This window comes from Aythya marila, assembly GCF_965140915.1.
Source record: "Aythya marila genome assembly, chromosome: 21".
In the NCBI taxonomy this organism is placed as follows: Eukaryota; Metazoa; Chordata; class Aves; order Anseriformes; family Anatidae; genus Aythya; species Aythya marila.
In genome coordinates this window covers 930,333-954,116 of record NC_139062.1, presented here as the reverse complement: position 1 = coordinate 954,116, position 23,784 = coordinate 930,333, and the positions used below count along the sequence as shown (strand labels likewise).

At 47.5% G+C, this 23,784-nt stretch overlaps 2 protein-coding genes across 2 annotated transcripts; both read right to left on the bottom strand.

Moving 5' to 3' along the window:
- Positions 1-14,682: 14,682 nt before the first annotated feature.
- LOC309886316 (actin-1-like) lies at positions 14,683-16,014 on the bottom strand. The gene has a single exon (XM_082777089.1). It carries the CDS (start codon positions 15,850-15,852, stop codon positions 14,719-14,721), a length of 1,134 nt encoding a protein of 377 aa, XP_082633215.1. The 5' UTR covers positions 15,853-16,014; the 3' UTR covers positions 14,683-14,718.
- Positions 16,015-16,603: 589 nt separating this feature from the next.
- Positions 16,604-23,492, bottom strand: LOC309886315 (actin-1-like). Its single transcript, XM_082777088.1, has 4 exons — positions 23,333-23,492; positions 22,175-22,336; positions 20,102-20,279; positions 16,604-19,120 (listed from the first exon to the last, which is right to left on the bottom strand). Exon 4 carries the CDS (start codon positions 18,074-18,076, stop codon positions 16,943-16,945), a length of 1,134 nt encoding a protein of 377 aa, XP_082633214.1. The 5' UTR covers positions 18,077-19,120; positions 20,102-20,279; positions 22,175-22,336; positions 23,333-23,492; the 3' UTR covers positions 16,604-16,942.
- Positions 23,493-23,784: the final 292 nt, after the last annotated feature.

The window sequence follows — 23,784 nt, the reverse complement described above, 5'->3', positions numbered from 1 at the left end:
CTAAATGAGCTCCAAGTTCTCAGAACAAGTCTTGGAAGTTGCCATGTAAACAGCAAGCAGCCAGCAGAGCCAGCACAGCACAACAAATGCCTAGTCCAGCAGCAACACAAACATTCTGCCTTCGGGTCCTGCAGTCAGAGCTGGGTGTTACCCAGGGCATTCTCAAAACCTGGAGCCCTCACAGAGCGGCCCTGCCCAATGCTGCTGTTAGAGGAAAGCTTCTGCATTTCTCATCCATTAGCTACCATCTCTCCACAGTACCAGTAATATTGTTCCTGATATGTACCTCAAGACTGTCTCATTTTCACTCCAGATTGCTTCAGTACCCTGGAACAGATGTGTCACGAGCTGCTTGACTACCATTCAGCTGCAGTTTTGTTCCTTCGGTATAAATGAGATGGGGAAATAGTTTCATTTCTCTAAAGTATAAAGTTAAATAGAGTGAACTGAAGTTTCTTTAAAAAATAATGGAGTGAGATCACCCATACAATGATTTTAAATGACTCAAATAAGAGCATTACTGGAGTTTAGCATGTACATCCTGAGGAACTGGAGCCTCTCAGTTTCAGCCATTTGGGTGCATTACAAGGGGGAACAGGGCTCTCTCATATGAGTAATAATTCTAGAGGAAATGTTCCCAACAGCTTTTTAGCTCCACTTTTAAGCAACCCAGAGTGAGAATCAATTAAAGATCACAAAAGGATTTGACATTTTCAATGGAATGTGAGTTTTAATTACTTTGTCATAAAGCTCAGCCAAATTAACCATTTAAGCAGGGAAGTATTTTATTCCCAAGTACACTGACCACTAAATTTGGGCTGGCAGGGCACAATAAGGGCATAAAGAACAACTGAAAAAGTAAAACCAGTGAAATTAAAACAGCAGAAGTGACCAGTGTCTGACATCTTAAAGTCAGGAAGAATTGCTGCCGACTTTGAGACCAACGCTCAGCTTCATGAAAGCACTGGCCACAAAGCAGGTCAACATTTCTGCATTGCCATCACCTCAGCTGCACCTCAACCTGTAATTATTACAGCTGGACCTGTTTATTACAACCTAAATTCTACCAAAAAGGAAAAGCTATCTTTAAATAAAACCATTTAAAGCTTTGCATCTTAATATAAATCATAGAAAATGGGATTTACATCCTCAGTGTTGTCATTCACCTGGGCACTGCTGCTTCTCCAAGCAAACCGCTCTTTTAGTATTTTTTCCCTGATTAAGCAAACGATCTTAGCATTAGTTCAGGTTCATTTTCCCATTTCTCAAGTTTTTAGAAATTCATATTTCTGACCCCTTCACCATCTAGACATTTCTCACTTTCCATACAAGCTTATATTGCCCATTGAAATTCTGGTTGCTTCTATATTAGTGATACACTAAAAATTTGTCACACCTAGGGTCCAAGTCTGGGAAATGCTCTTAGACATACAAGCTTTCACAAACATTTCACAAACCCACAGAAGCATGAGATGGTCTATCAAAGAATAATTGAAACCCAGAATATATCATCCAAGAATAAAACCCCAGCTCACAGAACATCCTATTCAACAGGCAAACCCAACATTTTTGTCACCAAAGTGGCAGCATTTAACCAAGAAAATTAGATCACAATAAAAGAATTTTATTTTGGAAGGATGAGAAAAATGTTAAACATTTTTTTATGTGAGAAACAGAGATACAGAGCTTGTTTGAAAACTGGAAGTCTCTCATGCCCCAATCTATAAATAAAACTAGTTGGGCTTTTCTTTTGTACTAAATTTAAAGGAAAGCCTTTTCCATGGAGAGTTTTCTTTAAAACAAACTATGCCCCAGAAGGAATTTAATGATGGTGTTTCCAACAAGCAGCATGAATGAATTAAACAATAAATGCAGTAAGAAAGCAGCTGTATTTTTCTTTAATAGAAGCAGATGAATTTGTAGTTCAAACATGGCTGTGCTCTCAGAGAGAAAAGGACAGTTCCTGGCTGTTCTCACCCAGATAATAACAACATTTTCCTTTCACCCTGTACCAGGACCTTGGCTCAGGTGCCAGTTGCCCTCTAGCATCACAAAAAGCCTCAGTGTTCACTCTATTGACCATCAAGGAATCCCACATTTCATTGTGTACAGTACCACATTACTCGGCTCTCTCCTGCACCGTACCCAGAGGCTACACAGGGAAGGGGATGAGAGACACTCGGCCAGGGCCACCATCACCATACAGCAACCAGAGACTGAGATCTCAGCTTTGACACCTTCCACCTATGGAGACGAGCCTCAAGGCCTTCTGCAATGACTCAGTTCAGAAATCCCCAAGCCTCACAACACCCCGCCAGCAGCCAGAAGTGCCCAAGCTCCAAAGTAACCAGTTCAGATGAACACTAACAAGTCCCCAGCAATTATTCTGAACATATATGCAATACTAGGATCACAGCAGGCTCAGAACATTCAGCAGCACCATAGGAGACCCTGCTGCAGTTTTAAACAGGTGTTTTCACTAATTAGCCCAGCAACCATTACCAATTATACTCATTTCACATTTCAAACAGATACCATCAGCATAACCACCTGGCCAAAGCCATAACTCAGAATTGTTGAATACACACCACGCTCCACCCCAGAAGCATTAACATTTTAATTAGGGCAGATAACACAGGCCCTTGCAGTAATTCACATTTTCCAAATCACTTTATCTTAATTCTGAAGTTCTGCTTGCTTCTGCTTTTTGTTTGCTTTCAGCCTTTACTTTGTATAAAGTTTCTAGAAAGGAAACTCCTGCTTCCAGGGTCTACATCTGCTGTTTTCTTCTTCCATTGCAGTGAAGAGACTTCTCTTGTTGTATGGGAATTGGGCACCCATACCAGTAACACAGGAGACCAGCAAACCTGTAAGAGATGTTTCCTATCAGGCTAAAGCAGTTTCTTTCCTTGCAGCAGAATAGCTTCCCCTCTAAACCTCATTACAGCCTAGTCTGTATTGTAGCAGAGTAGGGACTCTAAGAGCCCATTGGGAAGCTTTTCTCTTTTTTGTTTTTAAACACAGTAAGAAAGCTACAAACATTGCAAAGGTTCCTGCTAGAATCACAGGTCGCCCAGCCCTTAGCTGATGTGCACCACCCGTGAGCAGCGCTTTCGGTGCAGGCTTTACTGATCCATACGCAAAACAGATGCACAAAGAAAGAATATAAAAACAGCTCATATTTTGTTGTTAAGGCTTTGATTCTCTTCCTTACAATTGCAAGTGAGCTTTCAGCTGATTACCTCAAAGTAGATGAAGAGCATACAGACCTCAAAGAAGGCAAAAACTCCTTGCTGAACAGCAAGATTCCAGAGACAGCAAATCCAACAGCAGAGTGACCCTTCTGGGAAGTAGTTCAGCCCTGCCTATATAGAATTAGTTGATTTGCCGCAGGAACTCCAATGAGGGTGAGTGGAGCTAGGTAGGCTTCATTAAATTCATCAGGTTTTGGGCTGGGCCTTACCCTCCTTGCAGCTGGCCATGGGGAGCCCTGCACAGAGCAATGGGGCGACTCCTCTGCTGCGAGAGCAACGAGCACACGTTGCACCTGAAATGGCAGCTCTGCACCTGTGGTGCATCTCTGCGTGGATTTACCTCTGACTGAGAGGGATGAGAGAATGTGCTGCAATAAATATGTTTTCCAAGCATCCTGATTAAGAAGATGGCTTCCTACAAAGGGAGACACAATGCCCATCTTGAAGCAGTTCAGCTCACCTAGTCGAAAGAGCAAGCAATTAATGAATTCTAGGTGGGCGGTCAAGAGTTCACTGACATGTGAAGCTCATTGCATAGAAGCCCCCGTGCGCTTTGTGTGCTGGTGGTTACTTGGAAAAGGCCACAAGAGCAGCACTGGTGGCTGTGTCCCATACCAGGCAGAGCTCATCCCCTAGCCGAGTTCACTGCCAGGCTACCCAAAGGGTCTTCTTTCAATACTCGTGACATTTCCAAAGCTCGGATTCTTTTATTTGCAGTAACTGTATGTTTCATAAGTATAAAGAGTGAACTTCCTCCTACATACTGTGGAAATACATAAAACACAACTCAATGTCATTTCACCTGCTGATATTTCTATTTCAAGAAGGGAGCAAGAACAGTGCGAAAGAAAAAAAGAAGAAAAAAAAAAAGCCTTTCCCAGCAAACGCTGATGTATAGGATGTGACACAATAGTGCAAAAACTTTTGGCAAAAACAGGGATTTTAAATTGCTTTGCTCTATTTTGCTGTGGTGGGAGTTTTAATGCAGTGCACTTTGCCTAGAACTGACATGAAAGAACAGACAATCATCTAGAATGTGTTACAGGGAAGAACAAAACAATTTTCCAGACAAAAATATATTGAGTTCAGTACACTGTTCATAGGTTACAGCAAACAGAAGCGCTCGCTGTAATGGATGCTTTGTGGCTACTGGCAAACCTTTCGAGGGCGCACGGGAGGGAGGTGGCGGTGACGGGGTGGAAGGTATGAGCCGCGGCGGGGTGAGAGGGGACAGAACTTTATTTCCTTTTTACAAAACAATTCTGTGGGCTCCGTGTATTTCCCTGGGTCCTGCCAGAGCAGAGCAGACAGCATTGTGCTGTAACGCGGGCACAGCAGCCTGCCCACCCGTGGCTCCGTGCGGAGAACCGGCTCTGGTCCCAGCAGGGACCGCACGAGGGTGCTGCTGGAGGGTCAGCGGCTTGGCAGTGGACTAGGGGCACGCAGGGGCTGTGGGCCAGAAAGGGGGACACCACCACAAATGGCTTTTTTGGGTGGCCACAGTGCCAGCAAGGCGGCGTTGTTTGCTTTATTTGCCATATGCTGGCACAAAGCAGAGGAGCTGGGGTGGTGGTCTGTCCTCAGAGCATCAGCCAGAGTGAAATCAGTTTTACAGAGTTCCCTCTAGAGGTGAGCATTTAGGGACAGTTAAACTACAGCTCTCAGACCCGTTAGGTTGTGTTGAAGCATCAGTGATGCTCACTGATGCTGAGATGCTCACAGCCTCCTGCACTGCACCTGCTGGGGGGCATAACAAAACCAAACTGAGGGCACCTGGCCTGATCCTCCTGCTGTTGTAGCAGGCAAACCTTGGCTATTTCAGGTTGAACAAACTCTCCATACACAGCTCAGTGAGTGTGTGAGCCCTTGGACTTCTTTACATTAAAAAAAAAGAAAAAGGAGAAGTTTTGATTAAGGGGGAGGAACAGGCACACTGCAGCTGGGGCAGATCGAGTTCAGCACCAACGCTGCTGGCACACGACTGACTCAGGCAGGCTTCTCACCTGCACACCTCCATCCCGTGCAGTCCCCAGCAAATTGGTCTCTGCGACTGTTCCAGGAGCCACTTGCCACGTGTTAGAGCTCGTGGTTTATGGGTGTTAGGAGAGGTGCAGCTTGTAATGCAGAGCCTGTTGCCCATGCAGCACTGCAGCAGCCCTGCCTGGCTGCAGCAGCGCGGACACCCTGATACTAACACTGCCTCCTTTTACATTCTTCTTGCTCTCTTCCCCTCTCCTTTTTCTAATGAAATCTTTCCATATTATTAATGGCTAGGGTGGATCTATAGAGTATGTTCCTTCCAGGATTTTCTTGTTTGCTGTAGTCTTCAAATTTTCCAGTTCATTTCCTATTTTCCTGCTCTAAAACCCCTGCCAAAAAAATCCCTGAAGCACACTTTGGTACTTGAATAGAAAAAAAATACATTTATATATATATATAAACATTTGAGAACAGACATTTGATCCAGACTCTTGTAAATCAGTAGCAATTTTCCCCTAAAATATGAGTCATTTGCATCAGTGGGTCACAGCTCCTCCAGGTGAGTTTTTATCTAATTAACTAGGCAGATGCATTCCTATCAGTGAAATGGGTAACGCTGCATCACATAATCTAGGTGAATTTAATTGTCCAAGAGCATTCAGCCACAATGTAAGGACTGGCCTTACGACAGAGCATTTGATCGGGTTCCTTTAGGAACTAAATGATTAGGAATGAAATTAATGAAATGGATTTATGCCCAGAGATTCTAAATGACACCAGCTCTTATAGCCAAAGAAGAAACAGGTACCCAAGAAAATGTTCTTCACTCGTGGACTGGAATATTAGAAACAAAAGTGGCTATGTAATCCCCCATGGAAAGAATTATTTTGGTTTCATGTAATCCTTCACCAGAAAACCTGGAAATGTTACAAACTGCACTGATATTAGAGCTCAAGAGCACGATGGTGCCAATTGGAACAGGTCAGGAGCTGGGGAATTCCTCAGGACATTCAAGGAGAAAAAAATTCCGAAGTAATTTCATGGATTATTGTTGTTTTTAATCCCTTCTGTGGCTTCTGAAAGAAAATCCCCACACATTTAGTTGCTCAGACATGGACGCTTCTCCGTAAACATAAACTGGAAATAAAAGCGGTTGGACACGAGTCAAACTGGTGGAAGTGCAATGAAATGACTCAGGCAGCCTGATCCCTGAGACCGGTTCTTTCTGAGCATAATACTGGCAGTTTGGGGCTGAGCTAATTCTGCTATGGGCGTCATCCTCCGTTCTTTGCTCGAGGGTGCGATAGCAGGTGATGCCAAGGGAGCTGCTGCTCTGACCCAGGCACAGAGCTCATCCACGGGATCCCGGGGCTGGGCAGGTCCCGCGCTGCGGGGCTCACGGCAGCTCCTCCCTAGGGACTGAGCTGGGCCAAAGCAGAGGAGAACAACACACGCTAGTGCCTGAACAGGAACGTTTCCCTTGAAATATGCTGGGACGCATCCACGTTTCGCAGTCTGCGCACTCAGTATCTGCTCATTTCCTTCCACTGACGAACAACAGGACACAAGATGACTCAGGGGGTTTCCACGGCTGTGCTGGGTGAGCTGCCGCCTTCAGCACGATGCTCGGCTGCACGCATCTCCGTCACACGCAGCAGCCTCGTGGTTCCTGCTCTGCCATTCCAGCTCGGTGTTTGGGGGCAGAGCATCCCCGGTCTCAGCGTGCCTCAAAGCAGCGCGCTGCACATGAAGGCTCAGATCCAGTGCCACGGGCGCACACAGAGAGGTTGATTCAGGAACTACCACCAGAGGAATTTCTCAGTAAATGGAGAGGGATAAAAGCCCAGCAGCTCAGAAGCAGGTGAACTTTCTCAAGTCTCTCTCCTTCTCTCTCCCCCCACTGTTTCTCTTCTTAACCTGAGCTTAAAGTCACTTGCTTTCATTGTGCAAGATTAGATGGGAAGAATCCAGATCGTGGTGACCTGCCCTAGCAAACCTGCGGCAGTTCTGGAAAGAAAACCTCCGAGGGAGCGAGCTGGCCATCATCCAGTTACTCTGAGTACGTAGGAATCCTTTGTCATAAAGGAATAATGATCTCACATCAGTAAAAAAAAATCCGTTTTGACGTAAATTCACGGAATACAGGGGGGTTAAGACAGCACAGCTGAAATCAGCATCTGGAGTATTGTCTTGGATACCTTCAAAGCCCGTGATTTCTCCCTCCAGGGGCACGTGCTTCTAGGAAACCTATATTGCTTTGGCTGAAAGACAGTACTTCAGAGAATGTCACCAGACCACCAGCACAGTTTAATAGTTCTGCTGTGTTGTTCTGAGAAATACTATTTTCTGTAGGAATTCGGGAATGACCCATAGAAACAACTTTGGCAGCACATGTATTTCCCTTCGGCTTTCTCGAGGTAGCAAAGGATCTGAAGAGCTGAGTGTTTCCAAATCTTCTCAGCTCATCTGCATTACGAGGACTAAGTGGCTCACCAGTGGCTCCTCCGTTCGTCTGAGGCTCTGACACCAGCAGGGCTGCATTCGGTCCAAGATGTCCTGAGAACCGCAGAGAGAGCGATGTTTTTTAACACCATCAAATTCCCCTCTCTGCTCTCGGTGAGCGAGATTCATTGCAAAAACAAGCAGTAAATCCTGCGAGGCTGCGAGAGCGCAGCGCTGAGGGCCAGACAAATTAAGACAGATGTTCTGAACTTTGGGATAGTGAGGATGTGGTTTCGTGCGGCCGGCCATGTGAAGGCTCTCAGCACATCCTCCCTTCTCAGACACAGGAATGAGGCAGATAATGCAAGGAGACGCAATAAATCCAGGAGATGGCTGGGCTGGGTGGGGTTGCCAACCTGCAAGCGGAGCCCCCAGCTCGGCTGCTCGGTGCGCTCCCACTGCACGCTCCTGAGAAATCCAAGGGAGGAGCAAGTGTGCGAGAGACGGGGAAAAGATCTGCCAGGAAGTCGTGCAAAGAGGGCGGTTTGTCAGCACGAAGCTGTCTGCCTCTGCAGGAGCCACAGCCACAAGGACTAAAGAGGAGAAAAGCACGGAGCTCTCCGGAGGGAGGCCGAGCCCTCAGGTGGCAGCAGCACCCTCCGGCTGTCCCCTGGGACCAGCCCTGTCCGACACCTTGCAAGCACGGCACCGGGGTACGGTGAACCCAAGGGATCCCCGTCCTGCTCCACCCCTCCATCCCGGTTTCCCTGCCTTTCTAACAGCGTGCACAAGCAGCGGGCCTCGGGCCTGGGTTTGGCCTTATTTAGGCTAAAAGATGCAGCCCTTACGTTCATGGTGAGTTAGTTTGATTTTCTCTGTGTGAACTACAAAGAAGCACAATTCAACAATAAAAATGCCTTTTGTCCACGGCCATTGGAAAATTATTAGGGAAAGGCAAATGAGGAGGGTACTCAGCAAGGTCTTTTAATTCTCCCATTCCCCCTTCAATGCAGCTCGGTGCTGTGGCTCACATTTGACACCCATCAGAAGTAAACTGGAGCTCGCAGATAGAAGGAACAATTTTTACCCCCTTCCTCCCCCAAAAAGAAAAATCTCAAGTGTTTCTGACAGCTGTCACATCACAGTATATTTTGTTACTTCCACACTGTCAGTTGTTATCACAATTTTTCCAAAATCAGAATTTCTGAAGCTTTCTTTTCTGTTCTTCCATTTTTAATTTTTTTTTGTATGTAAGTATCAAACTGTGGACACAGAACAAATCACCTTGGTGGGAATGGTCATTAAAGACATGGGTGATATGCATGCTGATTGTCCCACATGCTTTTCCAGTTAAAATATTTGGCCCGAGAATGTGGGAGGTAAAGAACTTATATTTTGAAGTCTTTATAAAACATAGCTTATATCCCCTGATTTATGCTTCTTGGGACTCGTTCTATGTAAAACATTTAACTAGCTATACTTTAGATAAAAGAAACATCTGAAGCATTGGTTGTTTTGGAGTTTCTCATTCTTTTCTCCCATATATCTTCATAAAATTTCAGCGCCAGGCAAAATATTTTAAGTTCAGAACCTCTCCTCTCGTTCCTGCATTCTCTTTTCTCCAGCAATGCTCACGCCACCCCTCCAGCACTCTCCCCTGCTGCTGGGCTCGCAGCAGCACCTTGCCACCGGTTGCACGAAGCAGCACAGTCACAGCGCACCTATTGCAGCAGGGGATCCGTGCCTTAGCTTCAGTTTTGCCACTTGTGGACGTGGGACAGAAGCCCTGAAACCAGAGCACGAAGGAAGCAGCAGCTTCTGCTGGCATCGGTCTGGGGGGGGCACAGTGGGACCGTGGCTCCTCAGCAGAGCTGCTGGGTCCAGTGTGGTTGCTGCTACGTTCCTGCACAGGTCCAGGTGTCCTTGTCCTGTCAGGGCAGTGTCTCAGTCCCCATCCCATCCTTCTGCTTTTTTTTTTTGCTGTCTGGGACCTGAGGCAGGCTGGCCTTGCAGCTACAGTACTGGATGGGGATGCAGAAAAACATAAATTAAATTCCCATCTCGGCTGCATACTGTGGTCAGGGCCTGAGCCAGGCATTTATCTCCACCTGCCTCTGCCTCCCTTCAGCACCCTGAATTATTTCTTCTCCTCTGCGAAGCCCTGCAGGGGTGCAGTGCTGCACACAGCCACCACCATTGGTCAAGATGTGCTTGCCCCCCTGGCAGAACGGCTTGCCATGCTAACATTTGGCTTATTTGTCCCTTCAAGAAGCGGGGTGTGCCGTGGCAGGCTGAGCAGCGTGCTGAAAGAGCTCCTGGCTCGTTTGGAGATGGCTCGTGTGGCTGCCCAGCATGGCACGGGCACCCCTTCGGCATCAGGGACGGTCCTGTTGGGGCGGGCTGCACGTCGGATGCTCTGAACAGTTTCTACCAGCTACAACTGTAGTCATAGAGACACAGCCCTTAGAGAAATCAGAATCAATTTAGGCACCTAATACTGGGATGTCTGAGAGTGAATTGGTTTTGAATTAATCGAGTAAAACAAGGCAGTGAAAACCCACGTAACATGTTGGTCTGGAAACTGCTGCAGCCCTGGGGACGGAGGGACAATGCATATTTTACCCCGTGAATTTTTTATTAAGGGCTGTTTTTTTATTTTTTATTATTGAATATGAATATTTTACACGTCCGAGTTCAGAACAATGCTTTTTTTGGCTGCCTCTGCACTTTTCATGGTTGTGTACCCTTGCATTGCATAACTGAGAGAGATCCATTTACACACAGGGGGAAAGGGGACTAATGAATCTCAGCAAAGCTAACTTTACTGTGTGTGAAAAAAAGCACTCTGAAGTTTTCCAAATAAAAAACAACTAAAAAAAGTACGTATATAAAATACTTGTATGGAATGGCTTAATAAAATCAGTGTGTGCATATGCGTACGTGTGTGTGTGTGCGTGATGGCTACGGAGCCTCTCTGAGCATCGCCGTGCCTGGAAAAACAAAAGGGCTGAGTCCCAGCCTTCCTCCCTGCCCCTGCTGCAGAGATGCTCAGCTTGGCACCCCTCATGGCTTGGCACCCCTCACCACAGCCCGGCCTTCACCGACCTCCCCAAGACCTTCGCTCAGCAGCCCAGGGGCGAGCCGACCTCTTGCAGTGCTGTGCTCAGCGTGGATGAGGGCAGGGGACGGGAGATGTGAATAAGACAATAAATATTTGTCCAGTGTGTATGTGAACCAGCCTTCTTGTTGTGCATATGGTAACGGGGAGGAGAGAGAGAAAGCAAGAGCTCTTGTACATTTCTCAAGAGCTCGCACCGAAAATGGGCAGGGTGACAAGAACCGCGTTGTTTTGGGTAATCAGTGTGCATTGTCCCAGGCTGACACCGCTGCATACCAACAAAACCTTTAGATTCACGGGGAATGGGGAAAGCGCAAAATGATGAATTGTTTGACATTTAAAGGAAAATAAAGGGCTGCTGCTGGACTGAAACCTAAGTGAGACTTGGGGAGGGAGGGAAAAATTACCAAGAGCAGGGTGAGATGGTTATGTCATTTTAGTGCAAACTTCACACGTGGTTTTGTGTTTCTGATTTTGGGGACCCAAAATCCCAGATCTTTGCACTGACTTGCACTCTTAACGAAGGTTTTTCCTGGGAGTAAAAGGTGACGACGCTTCATCCCCAACCCAACCCAGAGCTGCACAGCAGCCAGCAAGAGACGGCCCTCACCAGCAGCAGCCTGCAGGGCAGGCACGGGGCAGAACAAGAAGGGTGTTTGCAAGGGGGAACTGACGCCTGACTTTCCCAGGGTTAAACTCCTCATTCTGCAATGAATGGTAAATCTAGGAGTTAACTCAAGCCTCTTACATCCCTACAACCGGTCCCAAATTCGGCAGACTTGTGTGACTTTCCTGAGGCTGGAAGGTTCCCAGGCATTTGCAGCTAGTACATGTCCAGAGGACAGGTGGAGATGACAGAGGAAGGATTCCTGCCGCTCATTTTCTGTGGCGTGAGGGCCAAGGGAACGTGGTCCCACATGACTATTAACACAACTGACCTCTTCAAGGTGAAAATGAAACACAAGGGAAGTAATGAATTTCCAGTGCCCTGCACAGCAGTGGGAGCAACAGGTGACCAAGAGACTGAAGAGGCTGATAAAGAGCCTGGGCTCTGGGAACACGTGCCAGCTCCTGCTATCTGCCCTGTGTCCTTGAGCAAAGTCGTGTCTCGGAGGCAAATGGAAAGAGCCGGGCCAAACCAGTGCTGTGGGTGCTACCTACCTGTAATCACGGTCTGTTGAATGATTTCCGGCTGGGAGGAGCTGCAGCAGGTCCCTGGATGTCGAACGATTTTGGTGCCAGCGAATCCATCCCGGGTTACAGCAGGCAATGCACTCTGCAAGGGTGACACCTTGCTACGAGCGCACACAGAGCCCTGCTAGGTGTCACTCTCCCAACACGCTGTGTGTCTGCACAGGGGTGTGCAGGTACCACGCTTGCTGCCTCGCTTTTCTCCTTGCTGACAGCAGCCTTGAGCTGCGCCGTTCTCTGGGGTTCCCGCTGCTTTCCAGCACGCAGTTGTTTGCATTTTTATTTGCATTAGATTATTGGAGCAGGAGTCTAAACACTTAAGTTACTGCAAATCCCTCCTCATATGGAAGTCAGTGAGCTGTAAAATATTTAAACTGTCTACAGTTGTACCTCGTTTGTTTACACATTTCCAGTGGGCTGCTAAAAGGTAACATACTGCAATGGAAGAAAGATACGAGATTGCTGATTCAGATTTCATAACAGCTCTAAAAGCCCTCTGAATACTTGCATTAACTTGATGGAGTAATACATATCTCAACTTTCTGAAGCCTTAGGGCCCAAGAGGAGCAGGAGAGATGTGTGTTTTACTCCAGACTCGTTGCTGTATGCTTTCACTACGATAACTGGGGAAAACGAGGTCCTGCTGCTGCTGCTGGATGCTCCTGCTGCCACGGCTGTGGAAGAGGCACCTGGCTGGTGTAAGGAAAGTGATGCCTGGCATGGCCAGGAAAGCCTTTCACTCCTCTCTGCTGGACTACCCAACGCAGCCACTGCCACCCCCATCCCCAAAAACAGCAATAACCACGTTGCATGGGGCTGTTCTGCGGGGACAGGCGGTGCTGCTGCCACTGCCACCACTGCCAGCTGCTTCGGACACCACCACACAGCCTGCCCACCACACAGCCTGCTGATCCCCTGTTCAGATTCATGCACGTTTCCACATCCTATCACTGCCTACTCCCTCGACCTGTATAAGAGTGCTCTGGGATGTACACGTCTTGTGTTACACCCGCTGCTGAGATCAGTCTTAAAAAGGTGAGCTGAGCCAGCTCTGCCCCCAGCTCTTTTCCCGTGCTTCCCACTTTGCAAATACAAAAATCCCCTTGTGACTCTGGAGTCACCCAGAAATCATCCTCCCCTCCCTGCCCACCTCCCTCGTGGCTGGATCTTTCGGCTCATCATAATTTCCCACTCCAGGTACTCCAGGGCTCGGTGAGTGACTGAACACGGAGGTTGGACATCCCTGCATTCAGAGCACTTGTAAACGCCTGGACGGAAAGCAAAGCGGTGCTGTGAGTCTCCAAAGGGCAGGGAGAGGAGGTGAGGGATGACTAATCAGTCCCAAGGCAGCAGAGGGCATCAATGAGTTTGAAGATTCTTCTCCAGAGCTGAATGAAAATAGCCAGACAGCGAATCGAATCATTCAGAAGGCAGACTGTGTCTCTTTTCCTATTTTCATGCTGATCTTGAACAAATCCAGTAAGTTCTCAGCTGTATCTTGAGGGCATTTTGAAATAATTTTGAACAATATACAGTATAGTGCTATTGAGTTTAATTAGGAGAAGATTTCCATTGCCTGCTTCGATGCAGTACATACATTTGCAGAAGTGGGTGATGATGATCTCTGTAAATACATCATTTTCACGTTATTTGAATGCAGATTTAAGTGCTGCAAATTCACATGATTGTTATGGATTTCACAGCTCACTTTGGAAATCCAATCAGTTAGCCATGATATTTACTCTAGTTAAGCTTATTTTTTGGGAATGCTCAGCATTCAAAAAAAAAAAAAAAAAAAGAGAAAAAATGCTCAGCAAGCTCAGCAAGGCAGATTTGTTTGGTAATTCAAGCAAATATCTGCAGGGTTATTTTGTCACTTCCCCTAGCTGTCACTGAGGAAGTAGAGAAATAACATCTCCTAATGTATCCAGCTCTTCCCATCAGTGCCAGCTACGGACAACCACCTCCACCTTCTCGTAGATGCCTGATGTCACAAAGTTTGTTCAGAAATCTTCCACGAATAAACCCAAACTAAATATCTTTCACCTTGTGCTCTCTGATTAATTACCAATCTTAACACTACATTACCTAAATGAAGTCTCACACAGTCCTTAAGCTGGAATATTCCCTAAATTCCACAGACGGGCAAACAGAAGCGATGTTTTATGTGATGTGACATAGCAAATGTCTTGGCAGGGCCACAAGCAGCACAGAGGTGTGCTCGGTCTGAGAGCTCTGCTCTAGCAGCCAGACCAACTTATTTTCATTTGGTGAGCAAAAACAAATTTAGAAGCTCGGTCCTCTCTGAGCTTCTCCAGGACTGCTACGAGCGATCTCTGGTGCTATGGTGAAGGGTCAGCAATACCCACGAGCCCTCTATTTCTCCATCAGAGGTCTCTTTCCACTCTTTGGAAGTTTACGGTGCGTGGCAGGGAGCCAGCCCCCCCGGGCATGGGCTGGAGGTGGCTTGTTCTCAAGTGTTTAAAAGTCTGACAAACTGTTTGCAGTTCTAGCAGGGATCAACACATTTCTAGAATTAAAACCAACATCTTGGATAGCAAAAATGCTCAGAACAAGGACTCTTTCTTCAGCCCAATGCACAAGGGATCTTTCTTTACTAAGCTATAAAATCACTTACTACAAATCAATTATTTTTGTACTGATTTATTAACTGCTCTCCAGCTGTTCAGATTGGCACTTAAAAAAATTCCTGGATGGTCATACTTTTACTTTTCAAAAGCATTTTCTCTGGAGTAGTGTTGGCCCGACTTCGTAATAGTCCTCCCTGGTAATCCACATATTCCTAAACGCCGTCAGGCTGGCGAGCAGCGACGCGCCAGTCCACACGGAGTACATCCGATTTTCTGGGGAGAAGATCTTGACGGGGGCTATGCTGGGGATGGCCGCCTGCAGATCCTTCAGAAGCCTCTCCTTGAAGCCTTGGAACAGAGTCGATCCGCCCGAGAGCACCACGTTCCTTAGGATGTCCAGCTGGATACGGCTGCTACATCTGGCGAGGCTCCGGAGGACCATCCCCACAACCCCCGGCCCTTGGGCTTCGACCTCTCTGGGCGCAAAAAGTGCTTCAGGAGCTCGGAAGAGCTGGTCTCCCACCGTGACAGACCTTCCGTCAGGGAGAATGTACTCACGCGTGAGATTTTCAGGCTTGTCCTGCATTTTTTGTCTAGGATCTAGAGCAACGTAGCACAGCTTCTCCTTTATATCCCTGACGATCTCTCTCTCGGTCGCGCTCATGAAGGAGTGCCCGGTCTCCAGGAGGAGCCTGGCGAGGTACTTGGTTACATCTCTGCCGGCAAAATCCACCCTGGTTATGCCCTGCAGCAGGTACTTGCCTTTGTAGACAGGGACCGCGATGGTGACGCCGTCCCCGCTGTCCAGCACCAGCCCGGTCGTGCGGGCCCCGGCGTACAGGACCGCGAGCGCCTGCAGCGTGACGAAGAGGGCCGGCACGTGGAAGCTTTCGAACATCAGCTCGGCCATTTTTTCCCGGTGGGACAAGGGATTGAGAGGGGTCTCGGTCAGCAGCGCTGGCCTCTCACTGGGCTTCAGCCTGAGTTCCTGCTCGTACAGGTATCTCCAGATCTTCTCCATGTTGTCCCAGGATGTAACTAGCCCGTTGTCCATCGGGTAATTCAAAGACAAAATGCCCCGTTTGGACTGGGCTTCTTCTCCGACGTACCACTCCTTGTGACCGGCCCCAAACATGACGAACCTGAACTTGGGGTACCCCACAACGGTGGAGATCACCGAGCGGGGCGCCAGCTCCCCCGACAGCCCAGCCTTGCACTGCCCAGAGCCGTTGTCAAAGATCACGGCGGGGGTCCCCGCCACCACCGCGTGCGACATCGCGTGCAGGACGGGTGCTGCTGGGGGGCAGCGATCTTCTGGCAGCACCACGAAACGCTCCAGACCCCGCGTCACAAACGGGCACAGCTCACAATGCCCATGGGGCAGCCCCAGCCCTGCTCCTCCGCCGAGCAATTCGATGCGGGGCCGGTGCTCGGAAGGGAGGCTGGGTGTTCTCGCTTCCCAGATAAATTACAGCGGGGAATCAATGAATTTGTTCAGGCCCTCAGGCTCAGAGGAGGGTCGGTTACAGTAATTGCATTTGCATTGATTTATATTTGGATTCTGTTTGGGGTTTTGCTGGGTTTCTAAAGGAAACATTTTTAATGAGGTCGAAAATAACACGCGATCTAGTTTTAGAATACAAACCCCAGATATCTCAAAGGCCTTAGAGGGAAGAATCCCCAGCAGAGGAGGAGAGCTACTCCCGTACGGCTGTGAGAGAGGCCGTGAGTCGGTTAGTTACTGCATCCCTGCAGTCTGTGGGAAAGGAAAAGGAAAAGAAAAGGAAAAGGAAGAGGAAAAGGAAACAAAGTTTTAAAAAGCACAGAATCCAGACTAAATTTGTGTAGAAGCTGCTGCTGGAAAACTGCTGGAATTTTTAACCTGAAGTTCAGAACCAGCCTCACGGCACTTCTCCCACTCTCCCCATTAGTACACATTAATTCCATTACTAATCTGATGGCATAAACAGGAGTGGCTGGGGGTAGGAGTGCTGTGCAAATAGTGGCAGTGGCCCCGATCACTCTAGGCTACCCCCTGAGGCCAGGGCAAAGAACAGCATGGCCGTGGTGTCACTGTCTGAGCCCTCAGGCACGAGGCAGGGGCTGGAAGAGCACGAGAAGACAAATGAGGCTCCGGGCTGGGGCTCGAGGGAGGTGGGAACACACAGTGCTCCCCTTGGAGGCAATGAATGCTCAGAAGGCTCGATGCCCTGGTTACCAATTCTTTAATGCTTTATCTCCATAAAGGTTTTGTCAGCCAGTAAAGACATGAACTGCTGTGGCACCTTTTGGTTCAGTCAGCCCTCGCCAGGGTTTCTTGCTCGTGCTTTGTTGCAGCAAGGCATTCGCTCGGTCTGACGGTCTCCTCAGAAGCACTTCCGATGGATAACGGCTGCCCCGAAGTCCTTGTAGTCGCTCACGGTGACCCACATTTGCTTGAAAGACGTCAGGCAGGTGAGGACGGAGGCCCCGATCCACACGCTGTATTTTCTCTCGGGGGGGGCAACGATCCTCACGAACATGCCCGAGGGCACTTGGAGGTGCATCTCCCTCAGGATCCGCTCCTCCAGGCCGGGGAAGAGCGTGGAGCCTCCCGAGAGCAGGACGTTGGCGTAGAGATTCCTGCGCACGTCGATGTCGCACTTCATGACGCTGTTGAAGATCATTTTGTGCACGCCGGGTGCTTCGATGCCGATGTTTGCAGGCACAAAGAGCACCTCTGGAGCACGGAAGAGCTGGCTGCCGATCTGAATGACGTTGCTGTCGGGTAACCTGTATTCTTTCATGACTTCTTCGGGCTTCGCTTTCATTTCTTGGATGGGGTCCAAAGCTACGTAGCACAGCTTCTCTTTGATATCTCTCACGATTTCCCTTTCAGCTGTGCTAACAAAAGAGTGCCCGCCCTCCAGAAGAAGCCTCATGAAATACTCGGTGATATCTCTGCCAGCGACATCCAGCCTGGAGACAGCATGGGGCAGGCAGTACCCCTCGTAAATGGGGACCGTGTGGGTGACACCGTCCCCGCTGTCCATGACGATCCCGGTGGTGCGGGCTGAGGCGTAGAGTGCCAGAGCTGCCTGGACTGCCACGTACATAGCGGGCACCATGAAGCCTTCAAACATGATCTCTGTCATTTTCTCCCGGTTCTGCAGAGGATTTAGGGGGGCTTCTGTCAACAGCACCGGCCTTTCAGCGGCTTTGAGTCTCAGCTCATGCTCGTAGACGTGTCTCCAGATCCTCTCCATGTCATCCCAGGAGGTAACAATGCCATGGTCAATCGGGTAATTCAAAGATAGGATCCCTCTTTTGGACTGCGCTTCTTCTCCAACGTAGTATTCTTTCATCCCAGCTCCAAGCATTGTAGATTTGGCTTTTGAGCGACCAACAACTGCCGTGATAACAGACCTTGGGCCACTGTCACCTGCGACACCTGCCTTGCATAACCCAGACCCGTTGTCAAAGATTACTGCTGGGACGTCCAAAACGCTGGGGTCAAACATTGTTCACAGAGCTGACGGTGCCCCAGAGCAGCTCTCTGGCCGTGTTTTCCCGTTGCTCTTTTACAGGCTGGTCACCATCGCAGGGGCTGTGTTCTCTGGGGGGATGCAGCTCGCATGTCTGCCCCCAGCTACCTCATAATGGCTGGTGATACAATAATATATTTTCCCAGCAAGTTACAACATTCCAGGCACTGCCCTGGAAATTTAGCCTTACCGCGACTCCAGCCAGAGGACTCTCATTCACCAACTCAGATCCATAGGTCACAGACCATCAACTGTATCCTTACACTGAGCCCAAGAGCACCTATTTCTCAGAAAAGCAGGTTTGGCAAAATACATTATTGAAAATATTAAGATTTTCACACGTGCCTTGGCTTAGCTAAGACTTACATATAAAGAGCTGGTGGAGATTAGGACAGATTTGCCTGCCTGTAAGTGCTAACTGAATTGCCAGTTTGCTTTTTTTTTGAATAACATCTGCATTGGAGGAAAACCTTTTTCAACTGAATCCTTTCTGATATTTTATAGGAAACGTCTAAAAAATACTTTTACGTAGGAAGAATTGTGTTTGGTATGGCATCTGCGAGTCTTGTTTTGATTTTTTTCCCCTATGCTTGTTCCTTAATGCAAAGACAACTTTTTGGTAAAAGCACAGAAATTAAAAAATAATTTCTGCCTCTTGATGGTTTAAAAAATCCTGCCAGCTTTAAACAATGCTTCTAATACTGTTTAGTGCAAATAAATCCCTTCCCCTAATGAATCTGTACCCTAGGCTGCTGACAAGCTGGCCTGCCTGCAAATAAACAGACATGCAGCTGTCCTCCTTCCACGTTTCCCTTTTTCCCTCAGCACTTTGCTGAACTCGTTTTTGGAAGTTTGTTCAAAAGGATTAAAAATATCCTAGATCTTCACAACTGACCCCCATTTCACATCTAATTATTTTTTTCCTTTTGCTTCAGTAGAAAGTTTCCCACAGAAGGAAATTTCTGTGCTTTTGAATCCAATCAGGTTTGACAATCCAAATCCGTTTACAGAGAAAATTTCCTTTAAAAAAAAAAAAGTCACTATATAACTTCAGTTTGAATCCTTGGCTGCCACAGTTTAATTGCTTCTCCTTGTGGCTCTAAATCCAGGGCAGCTTCAAAGCAAGGGTGGCTTCTATTAAATTTAATTACTTTTTCTTGCAGCTTGCATGGCAAAGGTGCCAGCTACTAAAGGAAGGTGGTTATGAATCACAGGCAGATTCCAAACAAAGACATATATTAAACAGAAACTTTTAAATGTAAGCAAATGACCTCCTTGTACTGCGTTTATACCCTAGATGAACCACTAAAAAAAAAAAGCCATCGAACAAGGGAACAGCTCTGTGCATGTTATTTCCATTCCGCCGAGATTCCAGACATGTTCGTGTTAAATGCCACTCTATCCATTTTAGCAATTTCTCTAATCCTCTTAATATTTGTGTACATATATTTCAGTGAGTGGCACACTTGTTTTCATGCATGCTTCTATATTAATGTCAACAGGTGTCCTAATCATTTAAGAGGCTGCTATATTCATCACACTAGAAGCCCCATTTAATCCTGCGTGGTCTGCCTGCAGTTTACAGTGAAGTACTCAGTTTTGAACATGATGTTTAGTATTAAAACAAGGGAATATTGACTGTGATTCTTAAATGGAGAGTTGAACCTAGGTGCAGGAATGCTCATCTGTTCCCTCATATTGCTCCTGTCATAAATCACGTTAAAAAGGGTATGTGTGAGTTCACTTTGTTCCTATAGGATTGGTAATAAAATAAGCAAAGTTGCTGTTTGTGTAGCAGAAGCCCTGTAAGCTGCCCTCACAGAAGGGACAACACGAGGCACCAGAAGCCTCTCGTGCTCCCTGGAGGCACAGCTTGGGCAGGCAGGACCAGGACTGTCCCACAGTCACTGGGTTGTAAAAATCCACAGATAGCTAAACATGATGTTTACGGCCATTCTTGCTTATTTTATACATTGGTGCTGAGCACACACTTTCACTTACTGGTTTAAACATGACGTTGTGCTGTACTGTGATGCCTGCACGGAAGGGATTTCCGCTGGGAAGCTGAGACTTGATCCTTCTTCATAGCAGTCCTCTGCCCCAAACATACAGCTCAGGTGGACTCTGAACCAGGAAAGCACTTGGAAACCGGTGCTGAGCTCTGGCAGGTCTGAGTCTCCTAGGGATAAAACCAGAGGGAAAAGGATCAGCCAGTTCTCAGTCTGCGTGCCCATGCAAACCCCAAGGGCCTGGCCATGTGTAACGTCTACAGCAGCAGGGATAAAAATCTGGAAAGGGATACCAAAAAAAGAGACATACATTTCACACCATATGATGTCACACTCAGCAATAAAAGGAGGAAAAAGGAAGAAGAGAGGAAGGGTGGGCTCTCGTGAAATGAAACATGTTAAAAATGTGAAAATAAGAAAGAACAAGGCATATGGTGGACATGAGTCTCCAGGCAGCCCTGTAAACAAATACACTGCCTTTGTATGTACACTAGTAATTTAGCATGTCGTGGGATATCCCAGAAACAAGCCAAAGGCTTTATTCATCACGCTAGTAAAGCTTCAGTGTCAGAAGTCTGTGCTTTCACAGCTGAAAGATCACAGATCTGGTCCCATCTCCGTGGAGTAAACAAACGATTTGTGCACAAATAGGAGAGCATTTGCAGGGGGAATCCCACGCATCTGAAGTGCTACAAGAGGAAAAAGTGAGGAAAAGAGGGTATAAAGAGGGTATTTCAACCCAGCAGAGGTCTGAATGAGGAGGGATTCAGGAAGCAACATAAACCTTCTGTTCAGGGCACCACCACATGAGGGGAGGACAGAAGGGCTGCTCGCCCTTCTCCATGCCCTAACCCCCACGACTGGTGGCTCACAGCGCACGGAAGAATCAAATGCAGCCAACGCTGCGGTGATGCTGAACGCCCTACGGGGCAGGCTGTCAGCACGGGAGGACAGCACTTCGTCTGTGCCACAAGCCAATCTGTACAGACACAAAATGAATTTGCTTTTTATACGAGGAAATCAGGCGGGCTATGAACTGTAGAAAGGAGCAGTGAACGGCAACCCCTGCGCAGAAGAGCTCAGCCCCTGCACCGAGCTGCAGCAGGTGGGCGAGACAAACAGGCAGGTCAGGGTGGAAGGCCAGGGAGATGGTGTGAAAGAAATCAGGGGCTGAGCACAGCTCCTAGCCAGCAAGCAGCAGTAATCACCATCACAGATGCTTAGCTCTAACAACTTGACGAGATCCCTTTCTTCACATAGGAGCTGTGTTTGATTGCTCCCATACTTGTTTCCATCTAAAATCCCCATTTTGCAATGTCTTCGTGACACTCCAAACATCCACAATAGTCTTTGAAGTTGAATTTTAATGTGTTTATTGACACCAGTTATGATATTTCAAAACATATGGCCTACAAATTGTTACCATGCACTCCTAGTGTTTACAGTAATCCCCATATTAAAACAAACTCAGCCTTTCCTGATGATTTTATATCTTCTTGCTGACTCACTTGCCTGTGTTTATTTAAACTCCCGTTGAGCTTTTTTTTTCCCCCTATATTCAACACTTTTGAAACACAAAACAACTATCTACAGATTTCATATACTCCTGATACGTTTCGCATTCATTTTTATGGGCACCACATGGCCCAAATCCTCCTCTTCGATTTTCCTTGCAGCCCCCTGACTCGCAGCATGGCTTTCCACGCTCGAACCCCGCTGTTAACCCTGTGCATGCGGCTGGTTTCGGTGTTCAGAGAGCTGCTGCCCAGCCCAGCCCAGCCCTGATAAAATCAAAGAACCATTTATGTTGGAAAAGCCCTCTAGGATCACCAAGGCCAACCGTTAACCTAGCAATGCCAAGTCCACCACTAAAGCACATTTCCAAGCATCACATCACAAGTTTTCAGGAGGTCACACAGTTGCCCGTCAGGGTTGGGGTAGCTCAGCCTTCCCTTAGCCCATCCCATGAGGGCACCGTGGCCCAAGCAGCACGACGCTGGCTGCTGGTTCCAGTTCGTATCACAAAGCCATGTCACTGAATGGGGCAGGTTGGAAGGGACCTTACAGACCACCCAGTTCCAAACCCCTTCCATGGGCAGGGATGCCACCCAGCAGGTCAGGTTGGCCAGGGCCTCGTCCAGCCTGGACTTGACACCTCAGGGATGGGGCAGCCACAGCCTCTCTGGGCAAAGTGCTTCTCAGCTCACCAGGAAGGAGGCAGGACCCCCTGGAAAGGAAAGCCAAAGAGATGCGTTAATTTTGGAGGTGAACAAAAGCACTGAGGAAGGGAGTAAAATCAATGCTCAGCAAATATATAAAAAAAAAAAAGATCTAAACTGGGGGAAAACGCATTAATTTTCTAATTCTTAAAAGGTATTGCAGGGAGAGAAATGGAAATTGCTAACAAATTATAAAATATATAGAAAATTAAAACTCACTGTCCTTTTAAAGGAAACTTAAATTACTGCATGGCTAAATTGGAACGGCTCTGAGGACTCATTCATGGTCTCCTACTCCTTAGACTCACAAAGTCTAGCCAGTACCTCTAGGGGTGGCTGGATTTAATAGTATCATCTAAAATGTAATAAACCCTGCAAGTGATGAACAACCGGGAAGGTGCAGAACCCGCCGGGATTCAAATTTAATTCAGACAATTTGGAATTCAGCATCGGAGAACTACTCAAGAGTTCGCGTGTTATTTTCCATGTTGGAGAAAAGAAAATTAATTCCATACCAAGGAAGTGATATAAATTATGCATACATTAAAGCCTTGGTTGAAAATGTGTATATTTAAAATAAATAGGCTTGATTATTTGAAAATGAAGAGAAGTCCAGGAAACCAAATCAGGTAAAACGATTTCACCAAGCAGAGCTCCAATCACCCAGCCACAAATCAACCTTGCCCGGGGAAGTGGCGGAGCTGAGGCCTCGCAGCTCTGCTCCCTGAAATAACTCCATCTCCTCCAGGTTGCCCTACAATACTAATAGGAGGAAGGGAAAGTTTGGGATTAAGGCATGGGAACGTTAGCCGACAGAGATGCACAGTCTATTTCCAGGTCTCCCAGCTCCTGACCACAGGCACATCTTTGCATCCTGATCCCTGTCCACGTAAAGCTCCGTGTCTGCTCAGGTAAGTGCCTTTGAAAAAGAAATCAGAGATGTTGGGGCTTCTGGGACAGGAAAAAAAAAAAAAAAAAAAAAAAGGAAAGCAGGGCCCTCTTACCCTCAGAAAACTGTTAACTCAGCATTAAATACACACTGAGCCGCTCTGGAATCTCATTGTTACTTTTTGGAGCCACGTGCCGTTACCTCTGACTATATTGCGATGGCTGGTGGGCCTGGGTCTGCACACAAATTGTTAAAAGCTGTGTCTGGGGTATGAAAGCGACAAGTGGAAAGCATTCCCATGAAGTATGCAGGATCTCTGGATCTGGGCAAGCGGTTCAGGTCAAAACTCAGTCACATGCCCTGCTAGCTGGTCTGGAACATCCTTCAAATCCAGCTAAGCAAACAGCCCCGAGAGCCCCGCGCCAAGTGCCAGCTCCAGCTGGCATCCTGGTACATTTTATTCTACAGTTGTTGCAGTTTTGGAGGTTATGTAAAGTTTACTAATGAGAAACATTTCAGGACGCCGTGCCAGCAATTTGGGCTGAGGGAAGAGCTGTAATGACATGA